The following is a 22,172-nucleotide window of genomic DNA, read 5'->3' on the forward strand; positions in this document are numbered from 1 at the left end:
GAATTTTTTAATTATTAAATCCTAGTTATGTTTGCGTTTGCTGGTTTTCTGTGTAATTTTGTTTAAATTGTAGTGTGACAAACTTGTATACATAAATGTTTTGTAGTATTTCATCTGGCTTATTGAACTATCACTTTTTTTGCTTTCATGCTATTATATCTTTTGATGTTGTGCTGAAATGTGTTCTAAATGAAAATAAATTTTTGTACAGTTCTAAAAAAAAATATATAACAATCAGAATGTCTTTATTGATGAATTTATTTATAACAATATCTACTTAAAACTCAAGAATCATTGGATTGAGGAGAATGATTCTGTTACTAATATTTTCATTGAAATTTGAGAATTGTTATTAGCAAAATTTAACTATATTCATTGCTAGACCATAAAGATCCGATCTTATTTTCAGTATCATTTGTCACATTATAACATTTTGAGTCTGATGAAATTATGGTCCATAAGACTTATATGATACCCTGTGGATGAAATTCAGATTTCATTTATTAAAATTAAGTAATCTGTTCATCCATGTTATGAATATGTCACTAGATAATTCCAAATAATTTATTACATTCTAAAATTATGATAATTATTAATTTATCATAAAAGTTATACATTTAGATGATCTCTTAATTTTAAGGTAAGTTTTGAGTTTTTTAAAATAAATTTTACTAAGGGTATATTTTTAATATTTATGAATATGTTACAGAGAATTGAAATAAATTTTTTTTCATGTTTCAGACTATTTGTATGCTGTACTATTTGTTCCACACGTATCAGTTGTATGGACCTTACCTTGTTGTCGTACCACTGTCAACTATGACATCATGGCAAAGAGAATTCAGTCTCTGGGCACCAGAAATGAATATAGTTACATATCTTGGTGATGTAGTATCAAGAAACATAGTAAGTAAAATGTAGTAATTCAGTAAAATGTTAATATGTAAAATTAGTTTAAAAATCAGGTTCTTGAACATTATATATTAAATCATAATTTTTTTATTCATTCAAATTAAAAAAAAAAAAACCATAACTATTCTCTTCTGTAGTATTATGTTAATTCTTAATAACTAAGTGTAACTTTGGTCAGGAGTCATAAGTACTTAATTGTTAAATGTTACATATGCTGTGTTTCTATGATATACGCTTATGTTTTAATAAAGAAATGAGTAAGGCTAGTAGCCATTAATAGAATAATTGGATGAATTGTGATTACTGCCTTTATTCAGCAGTAAAATCATTAACATATTGACACATTGTCAGTAGTTTTTGACAGTATGTCAAAATCCAGTTACGAAGACAAATTAGTTCGATATCATTACAATCTGACCCCCATAGGGGAAGAAACCCACCTAGTGACAATGTGGTCTCCATTCCTAGCCCAGATGGGCTTTACCAGAGATCATCTTTTAGACCCTCTAAACCTGATAACACATCATAGGCATCAGTTTGGCCTCTTGTCAGGATGCCACCAATGCAAATGCCTCAGCAGACATTTCCAACATTGTATTTACACAACTTATTATTGCCTTCGTATGGTTTCTTCCAACCATGACCACCTACTACGAGGGCTATTTTTTTTCAAAGTCCAATTGGTCACGAAATTAAAACCACAGTGAAAATAAAAAAATGTTTATTTGTAACAAGTACTTACATAGTTATGCTATTTCTCTACATAGTCGCCACTCCAATTTAGACATTTGTCATAGCTTGGTATCAACTTTTCAATACCCTCATCATAGAACGGAGCTGCCTGTGTTTTCAGCCATGTCTCTACGCTGGTCTGCAGCTCGATGCCTATGCCAAAATGTTGTCCTCCTAGCCAGTGTTTCATGTGAGCAAAGAGGTGAAAATCGGATGGAGCCAAGTACATGCTGTATGGCGGGTGATCAAACACTTCCCAACAAAAATGCTGCAGGAGCTTCTTTGTTACAGCTGCAATGTGTGGCCGAGCATTGTCATGAAAAAAGACAATGCCTGATGACAACATTCCTCTCCTCTTATTCTGAATTGCCCTTTGTAGATGTTGAAGAGGAGTCACGCAGTGTGAGGCTGCAGTGATGGTCGTGCCACGTTCCATGAATTTCACCAAGAGAACTCCATTCCGGTCTCAGAACACAGTAGCCATACACTTTCTGTTGGAGAAGGTTCGCTTGAACTTATTTGGTTTACTAGGAGAATGAGAATGCATCCAGTGTTTGGATTGTTCTTTGTATCTTCAGTTTCGAAATGGACCCATGTCTCATCCCCTGTGACAATTTTGTTCAAAAAATCTTCTCCTTCATTGTGGTAGCGCTAGAGAAACATTAGGGAGGTGTCCATTCTGATTCTTTTGTTATGGTCAGACAGCATCTGGGGAACCCATCTCGCACACAGTTCGCAGTACTGAAGTCTTTCACTCACAATGGTGTAGAGAGCAGACCTTGAAATTTCAGGAAACGAATCACTCAATACAGAAATTGTGAACCAATGATTTTCTCGAATTGCCTCATCCACTTGCTCAACAAGATTATCAACACTCGTTTCCTTCCCTGACCGCCTACATCATGAACATCTGTACGTCCTGCTTTAAAGTTCCTGCACCATTGTCGCACTTTGCTGTCACTCATTGAAGTTTCACCGTACACATTACTTATTCGTCGATGAATTTCAGCTGCATTATACCCCTCAGCCTGAAGAAATCGGATTACCGCACGCACTTCACACTTGGCAGGAGGTGCTATTATTGTAGACATGTTTACGTGCTAGCTGCGTGTTCAGAACTAAATGAAGTGACGCGGTGTGATTGAAGGCCATACTAGAGACACTGCGCAACACATATGCATAGAGGTTCATCCGATTTTTTCGCGGTTTTTTATTTTGCGATCAATCGGACCTTGAAAAAAAAATAACCCTCTTATATTATCATTACATATAACCAATTTCTTTAAGCATGTCATGCAATTTGATGATAAATAAGATAGGTGGAAAATAAATTACAGTTAAAATAAGCAGTTACGAGAAATTAAAAGAGTTACTATAATGCTAAGTGTAGCTGTTAATGGGAATAATCACCTTTCATGATAATGTAAGTAGGAAAACAGAAAATTTATTTATTGATTTAACTGACGGCTCAAAAATGCAAGATTGGGAGTAAAGACCTGGTTGACTTTTTCAAAGAAACTACACTATGATGGGCATTTTTTGTGGCCATCTGTTTGATAATATTGAGACTGGAAAATAGAAAATTATGACTGGATCATAATTCCTGTTTGTGTTAGTAACCAACTTCTGTCTCTAGAGACAGAATTAATCACAAGATATGTACTCTCATTTGTATGTAAATGATCAATCAGTGGTTGTTTAATAATGATCACTATTTAAACCAAGTAGCAAAATAAAAAGATCATTGGGTGCTAAGATTGTAGAATGGAGAACATGGAGTGAGTTGCCTCCACAAATCATAAGAAACATCTTTTTTAAAGTGTTACTTGCCTAATGCAGTGGTAGATGATTCTAAAGATGCAATGAATAATTATAACGCAAATTAACAGATTCAACATTTGATTCTGTAGCAATTCTGATGGTGAGTCAACAACTGAGAGTGAAAATGAAAGCAACTAAGAAACAATTTTTCAGTATTGTTATTCATTATTATTATTTGTTTTTCGTTAATTATTTACCTTTCTTTTTTTAAGTGATAAATTTATAAAATCAACATTTTGTATTCAATGTAATTAAGTTCTGTAGCTTGCAATATATTGTGTTTCCCATCTTAATATTTAGTTCCTTATCCTCTTTTTTTCTTCCCTAGCAATAAATTTGTACAGTTCATTAATTCTTACATATGGTTCCTATTAATTTAACATCATCAGAAAATTATAAGTTTTATTTTCTGCTTGCAAATTAAAAAGCAGCAGAGATGGACTGTAGTCTTGCCTGATTTATTTTTTGCAGCTTGATGTTTCTTACTATTTTCTATTACTGTAATAACTCTGATATGGTCTGTCTTTAGGCTTGTTAAAATATGACACATCAGATTACTGAAAAGAATGTGAGATGCAGTTAGAAAAATAAATTTCATTGAGCTTTTTCATAATCTTAGTTCATGAATTATTATTGATGAATTCATTATTGGTTAATTAATAGTCAATACCAAATTTGTATTAAGAGGTGTATTAAAAAATATCATTTTATTTGTGTTTACAGATAAGAGAACATGAGTGGACATTCTCTGGCTCAAACAGACTGAAATTAAATGCAGTACTAACCACTTATGAAATTGTACTAAAAGATAAAGCATTCCTTGGTAGCCTCAGTTGGGCCATATTAATGGTAGATGAAGCTCATAGATTAAAAAATGACGATTCTTTACTTTATAAAACATTAAAGGAATTTGATACAAATCATAGATTGTTAATTACTGGTACTCCTCTCCAGAATAGCTTAAAAGAACTTTGGGCTCTTCTCCATTTCATTATGCCTACAAAGTAAGCCATCTGATTATTGTAAAAATATAATTTGTTTTGATGTTTTTCAATGTTAAATATTAAGTTGTGTATTAATGATATGTAAAATTATTTCAAATAAAAGAGATTTAATTAGCTTAGATTTAAATCAATTAAATCCCTTAAAATTATTTATATAATTAAACATTTTAATTGTGTAAATGATTGAAAATAGCTATTTTGTAATTTAAAGCACACTTATGATTTTTTGTAGTCATAATTACTGTAAAACTGATGAAGTGTCATGCAAGTACGTAGCACTACTTTTTGTGCTACCCCTCTCTTATAAGCACATCAGACCTTCTTAGTCTAGTTTTATTTCACTATGGATTAGAATATGCTCATCAATATTTTACATTATTGTTTGATTCTATTATCTTCATAATAATTTCAAAAATGATATTAGTCAAAGGGAAAAAAGGGGTAAAATATTTGTATGTACATATAAATTGTGTTATAATATAGCTTTAAAAACAGTTATATCTTTTTAAACGTAAATTAGCAAATATTTTATTATTTAAATACTCTGCAATTTTTTAAAAGAATAAAGGTTAAAATATTTCTCAATAAATACATAGAATAATAATAATTTTAAATATTACATTTAAAATTTTATATTTTCTTCCTGTAAAAGTAAATTATACAAATGATATTTCTTTAAATCAGCACTAATAACTTAAAATAAGCTTATATATAAATTATTCCTAAATAAAAACATTTTTTTTGGTGTAAAAAGATATGTTAACAAAATAGTTTTTAGATCTTTTTACAACGTAATTTTGAATATTTCGTAAACAAATGATGGTTAAATATTAGATATTATATTATTATTATTGGCGTTAAGTCCCTTTACACTGTAATAAATCCAGCTTAATTGGGCTCTACTGCTGACAATTCTAACCGCTACTATTTCTCACTGCTGTTGGAAAAGGTGGGGAGGTAAGCCTTGGTGGAGATCGTCTGGTGTGTTCATTCGTTGTGGAATGATCTTAAACATAGTTGAGTGTGAAACAATGGCAGATATGAGTGCATTCACTGTCAAAGAGCATTTGTTAAGTGTGTGGGTCTATGAACATCCACACACTGGTCAAACATTGAAGAACATTATAAATGACTTCTTTATTGTTTTGGAGAATCATCAATATGGCAAACAATTACTGACTAGGAGAAGAAGGCTGTTGTAACAGGAAGTGTTCTTGATAGGCTGAGCACTTGAGCCTGGGATGTGTCCTGCTATTGAGGAATCAATTCAACAATCACAATGAAATCAACGTGCAAACGTTCTGCAGATTTAGGCATTCCAAGATTGACAATGCGAGACCATATGTGGAAAGATGTGAAAGTTAAATGTAGCTACGGTTATTGAGTTAAGTGACAATGAACTTGATCAACTTGTTTATGCATGTCAGTTATTGCTTGAACACTTTCTGAGAGAAAATGATAAAAAGAACATCTTGTTTACAGACGAGTGTGTGATTTATCAAAGTTCTTGTAACTGAAATGTTTTTTCTAGTGAATGACAATCCTCACTCTTTTGAGGAAATTAAATACCATCCACCTCGTGCTATTATTTGGATTGAAATGACAACTGAACATCTAGGTCCTTAATTTTTTGATGATGCAGTTAATCAACACAGTTACTTGAGAATGATCAAAAAGTTGCTCCCCGAATTAACAGCAAAAGGGATCGCTGACATCATTACATTTTAGCAAGATGGTGCTCCAGAGCATTTTGCTTTGAATGTCTACAGTCGCCTCAATAATTTTTCTTTTTTTTGAATCGTTGGATCAGACATGGGTCAGAGGAGCTGCTGGCTTCATTGCCTTGACCAGAAAGAATTCCTGACCTCTCTACATTTGACAGTGCACTTTGGAATTTTGTAAAAAAGAAATCCAAAACACAGATACGTCAACAATGAGCAGCTCCAAGATGCTGTTTGGTCAGCATTTGACATGATTACTCCTATTATCCTATTGCTGATAAACAACTGGATATGGAGATGCACAGCTGTGATTTGAACATAGTGGAACACACAGATATTTTAGAACCATATAAGGTAAGCTGCACCTATCTAATAATTTCATAACTAGCATAAAAGGACTTCCCACCCAACCCGTGCATTATGTAGATAATGTCAAGAATAGGTAGATATGTTATTACTTTTAATAAAAAAAAAACAACTGTTAAGAGAAAAACAAACTGCACCAGCATTTCCCTGAGTGGATCAAAGAAAACTAACTGTATTAAAATACTGATCAGAATTGTAAAATAAAATATACAATTAATTATAAAAAAAGAAAAGAAATGATCAAAGTCCATATTAGTTATTTAACATATAAACACTTGAAATAATATTATGGTAAATATATGAAGATAATAAATATAAAAAATAACTACATAATTATTTATAATTTGGAAGGTATTAGTGGTAATTATTTAAGCAAATATTTATTTATATAGACATTGAACAATGCAAAAAATTTAGGTTATTATTTTTTCAATTCCTATAATTATTAAAAAATTCATCAAAGAGTAATATTGTTTGTGTAAAAGAAAATATTTGTGTTAAATATGTTAGGCTCATCCCTGTGTGTGTATGTATAATTAAAATTGCAGTGATTGTTTTTATTTTGCTATGGTGTAAATTAGTCTGGTATCTGTATGTATATACTACTAAGAAATGTTAGTTCTCTAATGCGGTATTGAAATATTTAAAAGCAATTTATTTCAACTTACCCATCAAACATAAGATTCTTTATAATGCCACGTTATTCCTGAAATGTTTACAAAAATGTTTCAAAATTCTTTATTAGGATGTTTATCGAATAATTCTTGACAAAATACTGTTGGCCATTTTAGGTTGTCATCCCGCGAACATTTCATGTTAGCATTTGCTAATACATCCCTCTCCTTGCAAGAAAAAAATAGGAAAGCATAAATTCTCTCTCCCTAAGTGTTAGTAGTATTTAACATATTTTTAACGGCTTCAAAGCTGCAACATATTGAAAAAAATTAAGTGATTATTATATTTTCTTTATATTTTAGATTTTCATGATGTAAAATAAAAAGAAAGTTGATGAACAATCTGAAGGAATGATTAATGTTCAGTATTTTTAAATAATTAGTAATGGCATTGCCTATGAAAATGTGTTATGTAGTATGTATTCTTTTATTTTAACCATTAAGTTTTTAATCTAAAGAATCAGTGAAAATGTCTTGTTTTACCTCTGAACAGAGTTATTTATATTGTATTTGTTTCATTTTATAAATATTTAAGGTTTGAATCGTGGGAAGAATTTGAGAAAGAGCATGACAATGCAGCGAACAAAGGATATGCAAAATTACATAGGCAGTTGGAACCATTCATTTTAAGAAGAGTTAAAAAAGATGTAGAAAAATCTTTACCTGCTAAGGTACGTAAAGCACATTTTTATTACAGTAGTTATGTGGCGTGTGTGTGTGTGTGTTTGTGGTTATTTTAAACTTATTATAAATCTGAAATTAATTAAATACTCAAAGATGTTATTAAATTTTTGTATCAAAGTTTTTGAGCATTTTCTATTTTCCATTTTATTTCAAAAATATTTTTGCACAGTTCTTTCTTTGCATGTTTACATGAATACCACAGCTTCATTATTTTGATAAAGTCAGAATCTTCCTTAAACAGTAAATATAAAAAAGATTTAACTTTTTAATTCATTTTTTTTTTTATAAATTTACAATGTCCGAAGTAGTGCTGCTATCTCTACAGAAGCTTTTATAATTGTGTCATCCTCATATCTGTTTGAAGGTTGATCAAATTAAATTTACTTTTATATGTATATATATATATATAGAATTTTTCTGAAATGTCTAAACCCCTATTATTTGTATTAATATTGTATTTTTTAATTTCCAGTATTTCTAAATTTGTTTGAATATCAGATTTTAAATGTGTATTATAAAGATAATCAGAAAATTTAGAGAAACCCAGAGTTTTCCATTTTTATAATATCTAAAATGTTCATAGAATCTAGTTTTAAAAGATTTGTGGTTTTTCCTATATAAATGTGGTGGTCATATTCATTGCATTTTATTTTTTAAATGTTTTATTAAATGGTTATTTGTCTGGTAATGCGGTAAACTACCGCATTACAATTATGGAACTCTTCCATCATAATCCCAAAATTTCTGGATGTTTACTCTGCTTGAAATTATATCAGGGAAGCTTGGTTATCACAAGTTTTGTACAAGATGGGTGCCAAAAATCTAAGGAGGCAGATTTCTACATAGAAGAATTGAAAAGCTTGTGCATCGTTTTGATAAGTGCCTCATTTTAAATGGTGACAGTATAGAAAAATAGTTTAATATTGTTCCTTTCAAATGTATATAAAAAAAATGTCCCTTTTTTTATGGTTGGTTTATTTCAAAACATAAGTTACTTTATCCTCGTTACTTAGCCCCCATATTTTAATGCATTTGTATTAATTATTGGTGAAAAGTATCAAAATTGTTTTTTATTTATATTGTAACTTAATTTTTTTTTAGGTAGAACAAATTTTGAGAGTTGAAATGACATCTCTTCAAAAACAGTACTATAAGTGGATTCTTACAAAGAATTACAATGCCTTAAGGAAAGGAGTGAAAGGATCACCGACTACATTCCTAAATATAGTTATAGAATTAAAAAAATGTTGCAATCATGCCTTGTTGACAAAGCCCACTGATCCTGAGCCTTTTACTTCACAAGAGGATCATATACAGGTGACTAGCTGTTATAGTATGATCAGAAATTAATTTTAATGAAGTAATGATAAACTTTTTCGTTTTTTTTTTCCTACTACAGTTCACTTAGAAAACAACATCCTGGTTAATAGGATATGCCATTAAAAAGGTTGTCTTGTTAACTGAATCCTTGATTTTATTTTTTTTTTTATTCATTATCAGCAATAACAACAATTTTAATGATGTTATAGCTGATCAATATAATGTACTTTTAACAGAATGTTTTCTTTTGGTTTAAGATGGGAATTTTTTCTTTAAAATACCTTAAAAAGTATTTAATTGTTACTTTTTTAGAATAAACAAAATCTTTTTTTTTATTTGTTTATAAACATTTTATTTACCAATTTAAAGAAGTAAGAGTACAGTTAAAATATTTTTTACTTAATAATGATAATTTTTTTTAAAATAATTGTTTTGTTGCACTCATAATTTTTATTACAGAAATTACTAGAATTTTTATCTTATTTATTTTCTGCTCCACCCTTATTATGTCTGGAGCATTTAATAGGCTGTACTCCTGATTATATTCTTATAACTAAATAAATATTTCACAGTATTTGAATAGTATTTAAAACATCATATAAAATTTATTTAATGGTTTGATTAGTTTTTCAATAACAGTAAATAATACTGTGTGTAATGATAAAAATTTATTACCAGTACTCTAGTAAACGTGTAATTTTATTTTAACAATTCAAACAAAAATAGAGGCCTTTTCATTGTTTTAATTTTTAGTTTACTTAATCATTTTTAAATACTCATTTTGAAGTTCTCAGTTCAATTTAAGAAAGATTATTAATCCATGAAAGGCAGATTCTTTTGAAAGCTATCAAAGTTGTCACGAAAAAAGCACACGTGCAATTAAAACTGTTTATAAATATATAAATAACTTCATTCGTTATTTATCTTTAACAAAATGAACAGTACAAATTAAAAAAATAACATTAATTTAATTTTAAGAAAATCATGATGTAATTTGATATACACATAAAATTTGTTAAGAATGTATTATAACCTTTTTAAAACTAATTGCCATTATTTTAAATAGATATTATTTATTGTCCATCATGTGAAGAGAAATAAATATTACACTAATAAATGTATTTACACATTCAATTATACATTTGTAATAGATATTTAATTGTGTATAGTTCAATTCCTGTATTGATAGCTAGCTATTCATTAAAAAGCTTCTCAGAACCAGAGCTTGCTTTTTTTATTGTTACTCATATAACTGCCTCCATGTCTTTTGATGATTGTAAATAATACTTCCTCTACTTTTAAGCTTTCTTAAAAATAAATATTTATTTTATTCTTCTTAAGGCTGTCTTAAATTAATATTAGGATATCTCCCTTTTACCCATGTTCTTACTAAAACTGAACATTCTTCATTCACAGCACATTTTCTTTACCTGTAAACTATCCTGGTTAATACTATTGATGTTAGAAAGATCTAACAAGGTGTTAGATAGATCAGTCACATTTAACATTTAATCTTGACAAATTTAAAAAGATGTTAGAGATTGATGTGCAACAGTTCACATTTATCTGCTTCTCTTTGGCATATTAACAATTACACTTTTTTTTTCACAGTCTGAGTTGGTCTTACCAGCTGCATAAATTTTGCTTACTAATGTGTAAAACTTATTTTTACTTTTAAATATTAGCTGCAGTTATGAATTCTAAATTAAATCTGTATAATTATTTTGTATTTTGAGAAATCTATACAGTTGAAATAATTAATTATAACTAGTAAATAATTTATTAATTATCATTCCTGTGCATACAAATGGATATAGAAATATTGTTAACCTGTTGTAAAATTCATTCATATTTCACCATACCAGATACTTTAGCTCTATATGCTTATCTTGAGTGTGTGTGTGTGTGTATCCGTATAAAAAAAACAACTTACAGAATTGTTTGGAATTTATCTAAATTAATTAATTGAAATTAATTATCTGTAGAACTGAATTTTCTCTGAAAAAAATCTTATATTAAGTGTTTAATTTTAGGTACTTAAAAATAATTGCTTTTATTACAACATTATGAATTTGATAAATTGAGTCCATGTAATTATTTTATTTTTAGCAATTACTTCGTGGCTCTGGAAAACTTGTGCTTCTTGATAAATTGTTAGTTAGATTGAAAGATACTGGTCATCGTGTACTTATCTTCTCCCAGATGGTTAGGATGCTGGACATCTTAGCAGAATACCTTCAGTTAAGACATTTTCCATTTCAAAGGCTAGATGGTGCTATTAAAGGGGAATTAAGAAAGCAAGCTTTGGATCATTTCAATGCAGAAAATTCTCCAGATTTCTGCTTTTTGTTATCTACTAGAGCTGGTGGGTTGGGTATCAATTTAGCAACTGCTGACACCGTTATTATATTTGACTCTGATTGGAATCCTCAAAATGATCTGCAAGCACAAGCAAGAGCTCATAGGATCGGACAAAAGAATCAGGTAATTTTCCTTATGAATCATAATAGAAATGGATAATGGTACAAATATACATAATATTTCATCATAGTTAAAAAAACCTAGTAAATCATATTTTTCTATTTATAGGTTTCTTAACATTTGGTGCTTATGTAAAAGACAAAATAATTAATTTGTACAATAATGACTCTACAGCAGTTATTCTTAATCTTTTTTGTTCTCATGATCCTCCAAAAAGTAAAAAAAAAAATGTAATGAAGATTTCATGACCCCCTCCCAACCACAATCTAATGAAACCTAATTAAAACTAAGCTGTATTGATAGCAACGGATGTGAACATGCATGTATGAAGTGTACAAACATGTGCAATTTACAGGTTCCAATTATGTGTACATTCTCCTTGTAATTTGGTCTACTTGCATAATATTCGCTGTTCAAACATGCAATGCGTATAATACACTTGAACATGTACTCTCAGCAGTATAAAAGAGGTGTAAGGAATTGCAGAATATCAGTTTAGCTTCAAATGTGAAGCATGCATGTGGTGCCTTTATTTAAGTTTTTAAAAGCATAGTTTCATTGGAAATAACAATAATTGAAGTTTCAGTTTTTTAATGTGTTGTCAAACGGATGCAACTGTTGTTTTCCAATTAGATTCTTATGCAAAATGGATAAATTTGTGAAAAAAATAAAATGAGCCATCTACATCCAGTGTATCGATTAGTAAAAAGACAAGATTGTACAATGACAGTTATTTAAATTATGGTTTTACTTTATTGAATGGAAATCTATAGTTCTTTGTTTGTTTGCTTTCAAGTCCTCTCCAGGTGACAACTGTATAAAGGCAATAACAGGAAAGAAAAGTGGATTTCTGATAAAATTAAAAGATTATGTTATACCAAGGGCAGATTCAATACTCTACTTCCTTATGCTCTTGCCGTAAAAAATATGCCAAAAAATCTCAAACAAATTCTTTTTAAAGCTATAAAAATGGTTAATTTTATTAAGTCAACCATTACAGAATACGAATTCACCTGACTTGAGTCGCTGGGACTTTTCCTCTTCCTGACTTTAAAAAATATCTCAAAGGACATCATTTTGGAACAGTAGAAAACATAAAAAAGAAATGTAACTGATCTGAAGGATATTCTGGTTTCTGAATTCCAACACTCCTATGAAAAGTTGGAAAACTGTTTGAAGTGTTGCATGGCTTTCTAAGGGAACTATTTCGAAGATGATAGAGTCCATGTAAAATTGGATTGTAAATAAAAAATTTTTCTGAACCAGTCTCATTACTTTATTTACAGACCTTGTATATTTATATAGTATTCCAGTACTTGATATCAAAATTTACATGTACAGTTATAATATTACTCAAAATTTCACAAAATAAAATATATCTAATAAAATAATAAATGCTTAAAAGAATATGTTTTAATATAAGCTATCTATATGTTTTAAATGTAGCTCTGCATTTTCATGTAACAAAAATGGAGGCGCCTTCCTTGGAAAAATATTCCGAAGGTAAACTACTAGTCCCTGTTCAAATCTCCAAGTGGGGACTATTAAGGAAAGGGTCAATTAAAAGATAACATTCTACAACTTGCAGTGTGGAATGTTAGAAATCCAAAAAAAAAGGTAGGTAGGTTAGAAAATTTAAAGAGGGAAATGGATAGGTTAAATGTAGATGTAATAGGAATTAGCAAGGTTTGGTAAGAAGAGGAAAACAACTTTTGTTCAGGTGATTTTAGAATAATTAACACAGCTTCAAATAAAGGGCATGCAGGAGTAGGTTTAGAACAAGAAGATAGAAAAGAGACTACTAGATTATTTCAAAATGCGTAGCGACAGAATCATTGTAAAAAGGATAAAATCTAAACCTAAGCCAACAATGATAGTTAACAAAGATAACATGATCGTTATGTCTACAAATGCCCACGTCAATGATGAGGTAGAGTGTGAATACAAAGAAATTGACAAAGCAATTACACAAATAAAAGTGATGAAAATTTAATAATAGTTGGAGATTGGAATATGCAAGGAAGGAAATATCGTGGGTGAATGTGGGCTGGGCAAACAGAATGAAAGAGGGAACTGACTTATAAGAGTTTTGCATGAAATATAATTTACTAATTGCCTATACCCAGTTAAAAATCATAATAAAAGAATATATACATGGAAAAAGTCAGATGATACTGCCACATATCAGATAGATTATATCATGGTTAAGCAAAAATTTAGAAATCAACTGCAAAGCTTACTCTGGAGCAGACATTGATAGTGACCACAATTTAGTGATAATGAATTGTATATTGGGATTTAAAAACCTGAAGAAAAGGTGTCTGATGAATCACTGGACTTTAGAGAAGCTTGAGGAAGAGGAGGTAAAGAAGATTTTTGAGGAGGACATCGCAGGAGGTCTGAGTAAAAGAGGTAAGGTAGAAAATATAGAAGAAGAATGGGAAAATGTTAAAAAGTAAATTCTTACATCAGCAGAAGCGAACTTCAGTGGAACAAAGAGAACTGGTAAAAAACCTTGGATATCAGAAGATATATTGCAGCTGATGGGATGAATGTATAAAATATAAGAATGCTAGTGATGAAGAAGGTAAAAGGAACTATTGACATTTAAGAAATACTGTTAACAGGAAGTGCAAATTAGCTAAAGAAAAGGGTGAAAAGAGAAAAGTTGATAGGTGGCTGGAATATATTGAAGAGTTGTGTGGAGGAAATGAATTAGAAACTGGTATTATAGAGGATGAAAAGGGAGATACAATACTGAGATCTGAATTTAATAGAGCATTAAAATTTGAATAGCAGAAAGTATACTGGGATAGACAGGATTACTGCACAGTGCAGGTGAGGAACCAATATAGATAATACAAACTGGTGTGTAATATTTACAAAAAAGGGGAAGTTCTGTTACACTTCAAAAAAAATGTTATTATCATTATACGAAAGAAAGCAGGAGCAGGTAAATGTGAAGAATACAGAACAATTAGCGTACTACACATGCATCAATAATCTTAACTAGAATTCTGTACAGAAGAATTGAGAGGTGAATGGAAGAAGTGTTAAAGAGAAAACCAATTTGATTTCCAGAAACTTATAGGGGCAAGAGAAGCAATTTTAGCACTCAGATTAATAGTAGAAGAAAAATTAAAGAAAAACAAAGCAACATACATGGCATTTATAAACTTAGAAAAGACATTTGATAATGTAGACTGGAATAAAATGTTCAGAATCTTTAAAAATTTAGGTTTCAGGTATAAAGATAGAAGAGCAATTGCTAACATTTAGAGGAACCAAACTGCAACAGTAATATTTGAAGAACATAACAAAAAGGAAGTCTGAGAAGGATGTTCCCTATACCTGTTACTTTTTAATGTTTACATAGAACTAACAGTTAATGATGTTAAAGAAAAGTTTAGAGTGCAAGGTGAAAAGATAAAGATGCTATGATTTGCTGATGATATCGTAATTCTAGCAGAGAGTAAAAAAGATTTACTATATGAAAATAAACAAGAACAAAACGAAAGTAATGAAATGTGTAGAAATAATGTAGATGGACTGCTGAATATAAAAATAGGAAGACAAAAAATTCTGTAGGTAGAAGAATTTTGTTATTCGGGAAGTAGAATTACTAAAGATGGAAGAAGCAGGAGCGATATAAAACGCCGAATAGCACAGGTGAAACAAGCTTTCATCAGAAATATAATTTGCGTGCATCAATGATTAATTTAAACATCAGGGAAACATTTTTGAAAGTATATGTTTGGAGCGTAGCTTTATATGGAAGTGAAACATGGATGATTGGAAAACATGAGAAAAACGAATAGAAGATTTTGAAATGTAGTTCTATGGGAGACTGTTAAAAATCAGATAGGTGGATAAACTGACAAATGAAGAAGTTTTGCGGCAAATTGATGAAGAAAGAATCATTTGGAAAAATTAGTTAAAAGAAGAGGCAGCTTTTAGGTCACATATAAAAGCATCCTGGAAAAGTCGCTTTGATATTCGAGGGACAGGTAGATGGGGAAAAATTGTGCAGGCAGGCAATGTTTGGAATATGTAAAACAAATTGTTAGGGCTGTAGGATGTATACTGAAATGAAACTGTGGCACTAGATAGGGAATCTTGGGGAGCTGCCTCAAACCAGTCAAATGACTGAAGTCAGAAAAAAAAAATTATTTTGTTTTGATGGTTTATATTTCATATATATAAATATTTTAATTTTTTTTTTTATGTAACTCCTTTTTTATATTAACAAATTATTTGATTTCATTTTTAAATTTCATGACCTAATTATCTTAATTAAATTAAATCAAGGCTAGCATGATAACAATGTACGATTCATAAAATTCATAATATTCCAAAAAAAATCAGAATTAAACTAACCCTGATTGTTATTTTTTTTAGGTAAACATTTACAGGTTAGTTACAAAAAATTCTGTTGAAGAAGATATTGTTGAACGAGCTAAACAAAAGATGGTGCTAGATCATTTGGTTATCCAGAGAATGGACACTACTGGTCGTACTGTATTAGATAAAAAATCAGCAAGTACCACTACACCATTTAATAAAGAAGAATTGACAGCTATCCTTAAATTTGGGGCAGAAGAATTATTTAAAGATGAAGAAGATGGTGAAGAAACTTTACCAACTGTAAGTTTATACATTATTTTAACATTAAATTATTAAAATTTTGTTGGTTGGTTAAGCAGAAAATTCTCTTCAACAAATGGCAAGTATTCAGAAGTAATTCATTAAGTTAAGATGTGATCAACTGGTTTAGATTCATTAAGAAAATAATTTAACCAAAATTTCAAAATGAATTTTCTTCATAAAAAAGTATGTTCTACTTTGTACCTAACTTAAAATTTTGTGAATAATTTTATGAGATGAGTAAATTTTGTTGAATACCCATACAATATAAAACTGAAATCTGAGAAAAACTTTGTTGCTTTCAGTGCCTAACAATTTCTGCTACCAAGATATGCTTGTACAAAAAACATTTGAATGTTCACCTAATGTTTTGATTGAAATAGATTAACCAAAATTTCAGAGCAGTTTTTTTTTAGAAAAAATAATTATTATTACTTATTATTGCATATTTTCTAAATGGCATGTTTATGTTGATTTTTCAGAACTTTCAATCTACCAGTTTGATATAGAATTTTCAATTATAGCTCTATTCATTATAAAGCATCATTGTTAAAAATTATACACCCAAGAGTAGCTCCATTCTTGCATGTCATTTTTTTGGTATTATGTTGGAGTTATTTTTTTGTCATTCATCAGTGTATCATTTTTTTATTTTTCATTACAGTTTCATTAAAAAAAAAAATCTTGAATGGTTTATATTTTACTAAACAAAAATGTGGATATTTGTGCTTTTCAAACCAGAAAAATAAAGTTGCTAACTGAAATAAGTGCACATTAATATTTATACTTTATATAATAGAGAATTATTTTTCAGAATTTAACCTAAAATGAATGAATCTAGTGAGTGTTGTGGATGTATCATTTCTGTCAACTTCTATGAGATATTATTTCCATTAAGTTTTTTTTTATTCTAATTCCATTTTAAAACAATTTTGAAACTTGGTTAATTTTTAACTCCATTATAAATGTTCGAATGGGCTATCACAAGTAAATTTAAAAGAGAAGTTGGAAATTTAATCAGAAAATCCACTTATACGTCAAGTAGAATGATAAAATTTACTGTAGTTATTAAATTTTTTACATAATTTCATTTATTTGATGTGAGTTCTAGTATTGGTATTTTTTTAGATTGTTTTATTTTACTTAAAATATGTTTTCTTTGTTACGTTTTTAGTGTGATATTGATGAAATTTTACGCCGAGCAGAAACAAGGGATGAGGCTCCAACAACAGTTGGAGATGAATTGCTATCCGCTTTCAAAGTTGCTAGTTTTGCTGCATTTGAAGAAGAAAAAGATACACAAAGCGAACAGGAACAAGATGAAGAAACAAGAGACTGGGTAAGTTGATATTTTTTGGATCCTGTGCCATGCAAAATGATTAACTATCGTGGTGGGTAGATAGTTTTTCTTTCTGCCCACCCTTTTTCCTTATTCTTGATTCCCTTTCCAATATTGTTTTCATGGATGTAGATCTGACATGTATATGTGTCTGCATACTAAGAGTATCAAAATCTTAATGATTGAGACGCAGTGTTTTTAATTTTCCTGTCAGGAGGCTGTATGTAACTGACTCATTGATTTTGTTTACTGCATTTTGTTTTGTCTGCGTTGACCTTATACTTATTAGTATATATACTTCTAAAATCTATTTTTATTTTGATAATTATGAATTGTAGTATTTCTTGCTTCAATAATCTTACTGATAATAGAAAATTTACAGAAGAAAAAAAAGCTGAACAAAGTATGAAAAAATACAATTGGATTAACTGTATTTAAATTAAATTTACATTTTGGGATTGCCTGATATGACAGTAGTTATGTTATACATGTTTTTACTTGAATTCTTACTCTATTACTCCATTTAAAATATTTGTTCATAGTTTTTCATATATATACACTTGTCAATTAATATTTATTTCTTCATTTACTTTTTATTTTTATTTTTTATTTTTTTATAATTCTTTTCTGTAGTTTCTCTCATGATTGTTGTTTAATTATGAAATCGCCATCCTGGCTTAGAGGTTTAAGTAAAAATCTTTTGTTAATGATCAATGGATTGTAATTGAATGTTCCAGTTTATTGTAATGTATTGATTGATTATTCTACAGCCTAACTATTAATAAATTAATGATGTGAGAATTAACACTTCTCTGTTACAAATTGTATATACACTTTTATTACTTGCTGGTCCACAAAAATTTAAAAATATTTAGAATATATCAAGAACAATTCTATTTATGTAAGGTAATTTGAGGTGGGAAGGCTTTTTCTGAGAGTAATGATTTTCATTACACAATCAGTTTTTTGTGAACATAGTGAATGTCTCTTCTACTACAATTAGATTGGATATACTCTCAGTTGTATTACTTTGTTTGTTACGTTTCCTATTACTCTCACACGTTGCTTACATTTCTTGAACTCAGCCACGCTGTTTTCAGTTGTGTATGTATCTCATTAATTGTATGTTATTATCAAACGGTCTAAGGATAGGCATGATTCAGCCTTATTGTATGTTTTAAGATAGTATTAAAAAAAAATTTTGAAGAAAATATTTTTGTTTTAGGATGAAATAATTCCAGAAGCTTTCCGGCAGAAAGTAGAAGAAGAAGAAAAAGCCAAAGAAATGGAAGATCTTTACCTTCCTCCTAGAAGTAGAAAAACTCTGCAACAAATTAACCAGTCTGATAGTGATGGTATGTGTTGTTTAAAAAAGAGTAGTAATGTGTATAAACTAGAGAAAAATGTTTTGCTGTTAAACATTTAATTATTAAGAATATAAATGTACATAGAATTCTTTCAAACTTTCTGTAATTTTATGCGTTTGCTGCTACCTTTGTTAAGAACAAAAAAAATAATTTGTATTATAACTAAATTTGCTTCTGTCAAAGCAGACAACAGAAGAACATCTTACTTCATATGATATTTCGGCCTACAAGAAAAGGAATATTTTGCTTCCGTTTACAGTTTTAATAAATTTATGCATATAAGTGACTAGAGGGACTTTTTTATGTGGAAGGATGGTAGTTCAAGGTCATTCCAAACAAGTTATATCTTGATGTTGCCACTTCAGTTCCATCAAACCATTTTTTTGGTGGTTCCAATTTGTATATCTGGCCTAGCAGTTAACTATACACATTTGACTAGCTAACAAGTGATGCAACTGCCTATAGATCCCAACTCAACAAAGCTACAAAAGATATCTGGGGAATTCTGGAAATCTTATGAAACAGTCAACCAAAATAAATGTGTAACTATTTTAAGGAATCTGTAATAAATTTGTTTAAAATTAAGTTTTAAGTATTTTCTTTGACACAAAAACAATTTTACTCTATTGTTAAATTTTTACATAATATATCCTACATTCTCTAAAGTCTATTATTAAGTATTTAATGTGTAAGTAAATATAACAAATTGCAATTTAAATGAAATTTTTAATTTATTCTGCATGGATTTTATTTATTTATTACTAGAAAAATATTTTTATATCAGTACTAGCCGGTCAGGGCTCACTTCACTCGCCCAACCATCAAGCCAGGGAACTTCTGCCTCCTGGACCCTCTTAATTTTAACTTTGTTATAAAATTCATTAAAATTTTACAAAGTAATTGCATGAGGTACATGCATTTTTTTATAGTCCTGAAATTTTTTTCAAGACGTGATTAATTTTTGCTTGCCTCACATTAACTGTATTACAAAAATTACTGTAATTAAAAGATTTTTATTTGTTTTTTCAGTACTTTAATTATTCATTTTAATATCTTATTTCTATTTCATAATTTTAACATTAGCCCTTGTACTGCTAACAAATATGGTATTTGAATTTTTTAAATTGGTTGTATCGTTCCAGAGATATTAATAAATTTTGGAAAAAAACAGATAACCGAATGATCCAACAGACATTTTTATGCAAACGTTAGCACTCAACTTAGTAAAAAATTAACCCTTTTTCATTTTTAAAATTGTTCATACCATCTTGTAGATATAACTGAATTATAGAATAAGAGAATGACCGGATAATTAAGAGAATTAAAAAAAAAACATAAAAACCACCCTTGCAATAAGTAGAAACTTTTTGCCAAATTAGTTTTTTTGTACACCTATGGGGTCCTTAATCTTGCATTTCAAAAAAGAAAATCAACTTCTTTATGTATATATATATATATATATATATAGATTATTTAAAATAGTTTTTTTTGGCCATTTGCATAAACTATGATGTCTTTTTTATTTTGTTTTGCATCTGTGATAAAGGTTTTCACTATTCTCTTTGATCCTTCCATGTAAACTCTGAAAATTCCCTTTTGTTAATTTTGACTTAAGCAGAATAAAATATTTAACCATTTTATCTTAGATTTATAAATTTACTTCATTGATAAATTTTAAACTTTGTGTGTATAAAAATATATGAATTCTTTTTAATGATATAGTTTTTGCTCATTTAACCTTTTTTTTATGTCAATTTTAAATGCTTGGGTTAGTTACTTAGATAATTTAAACTTATCATATTAATATGATAGGTTTATTTAACTTATCTCTTTACTGTGTTTTGATTGTTTATATTTCGTTTAATAATAAATTCTATTTACACAGTGATCAAAATGTTAATGAAGTACTTGAATACATACACACACTTACAATTATTCATGTTCTTTCCAAGTTATATGTTACAAAAAATTTAATATGTTATTTCAATGTAATTTTTATTTCTATGAGTTTTTCTATGTTATTAACAATTGTGCTAATTATAAAATTATCAACCAGTAGTAATAAATATTTTTTTGCTTGAGAAGATAGAAAACGATGTATCAAAAGTATTTTGGTAGAGTTCCAATATTTAATTTGAAAATTTGGATGTGTAGTGTATTTGTATTTTGGCACTGCTCTTAACCCTTTCTGAGGTCAATTTATGTCTAAAGTAAATTAGTGAAACAAGAAATTATGAAACTGTATCTATTTATTCAGATTGTGATTTTGTGTTTTTATAAGGCATGATTTTATTATCTATTCCCATGGTAAGTTTAAAATTAATTTTTATTTCATGGTATAATTTGCTAATTTGTATTTATTTATTATTGAGTATTTTTTGGCATAAGAAATATGTTAACAGAGTTAAATATATTTATAAACTTGCAAACTTATTCCACATGATATTGTTATAATCCTTTTATTTACAATTAAAAGCTGAAATTACAATATATCTAAGGTTTACAGTAAATGTAAGCAAGTTATACATTTGTGAAAAAATATGTGCTCATTTAAGAACAATGTAATAAAATTAGTAAAAAAATGTTAAGTTTTTATGAATGATAAATTTGATATTTGTTTTATCTGATTTTCAGGAGAGGGTAGTGGCAGAGGTCGTAAAAGGAGAAAAAGAGGAGAAGAATCTGAATCCAGTGAAGAAGGATCAGACGATGAACGACCAAGAAAGAGAGGACGTCCTCCTGGTGTAAAGAAAGAAGTTATTAAGGGATTTACCGATGCTGAGGTATGTTGTAAACAAAAATATATTCATCAGACAAGATTTTGAACATAATTAAAATCTACTTTGTTAGTAATAGCTTGTTGTGATATAACTGCTGGTTTAAAAATATATTTTGGAAACAAAATTTTCAAGAGAATTTTATTCTTGCTGTAACATTTTGTTTATTTGCTGTACAGTTGAGATCAGTTAACACGGTGTGCAGTAAACTAATTGTTTTTTTAATTTATCATGAATCTGTATATAGATATTGAATCATGAAAATATGTTTTCCAAGTAGTAGGAAAAACTGGCCATGAATTGTATAGACCAACATAGCCAGTTAAGTTA

At 29.0% G+C, this 22,172-nt stretch overlaps 1 protein-coding gene across 2 annotated transcripts in view; it reads left to right on the plus strand.

Annotated features, from left to right (window-relative positions):
- Chd1 (chromodomain-helicase-DNA-binding protein 1) overlaps positions 1-22,172 on the plus strand; it is a 122,905-nt gene that overhangs the window by 60,187 nt on the left and 40,546 nt on the right. For both annotated transcript variants that reach the window (XM_075360112.1, XM_075360113.1), the window contains exons 11-19: positions 742-906; positions 4,189-4,469; positions 7,766-7,901; positions 9,016-9,231; positions 11,344-11,718; positions 16,114-16,359; positions 17,534-17,698; positions 18,924-19,053; positions 21,700-21,848. In XM_075360112.1, the coding sequence (XP_075216227.1) occupies positions 742-906; positions 4,189-4,469; positions 7,766-7,901; positions 9,016-9,231; positions 11,344-11,718; positions 16,114-16,359; positions 17,534-17,698; positions 18,924-19,053; positions 21,700-21,848 (1,863 nt within the window). The remainder of the gene's footprint in view (positions 1-741; positions 907-4,188; positions 4,470-7,765; positions 7,902-9,015; positions 9,232-11,343; positions 11,719-16,113; positions 16,360-17,533; positions 17,699-18,923; positions 19,054-21,699; positions 21,849-22,172) is intronic.

The sequence above is a fragment of the Lycorma delicatula genome, chromosome 3, assembly GCF_047948215.1.
Source record: "Lycorma delicatula isolate Av1 chromosome 3, ASM4794821v1, whole genome shotgun sequence".
NCBI lineage: Eukaryota > Metazoa > Arthropoda > Insecta > Hemiptera > Fulgoridae > Lycorma > Lycorma delicatula.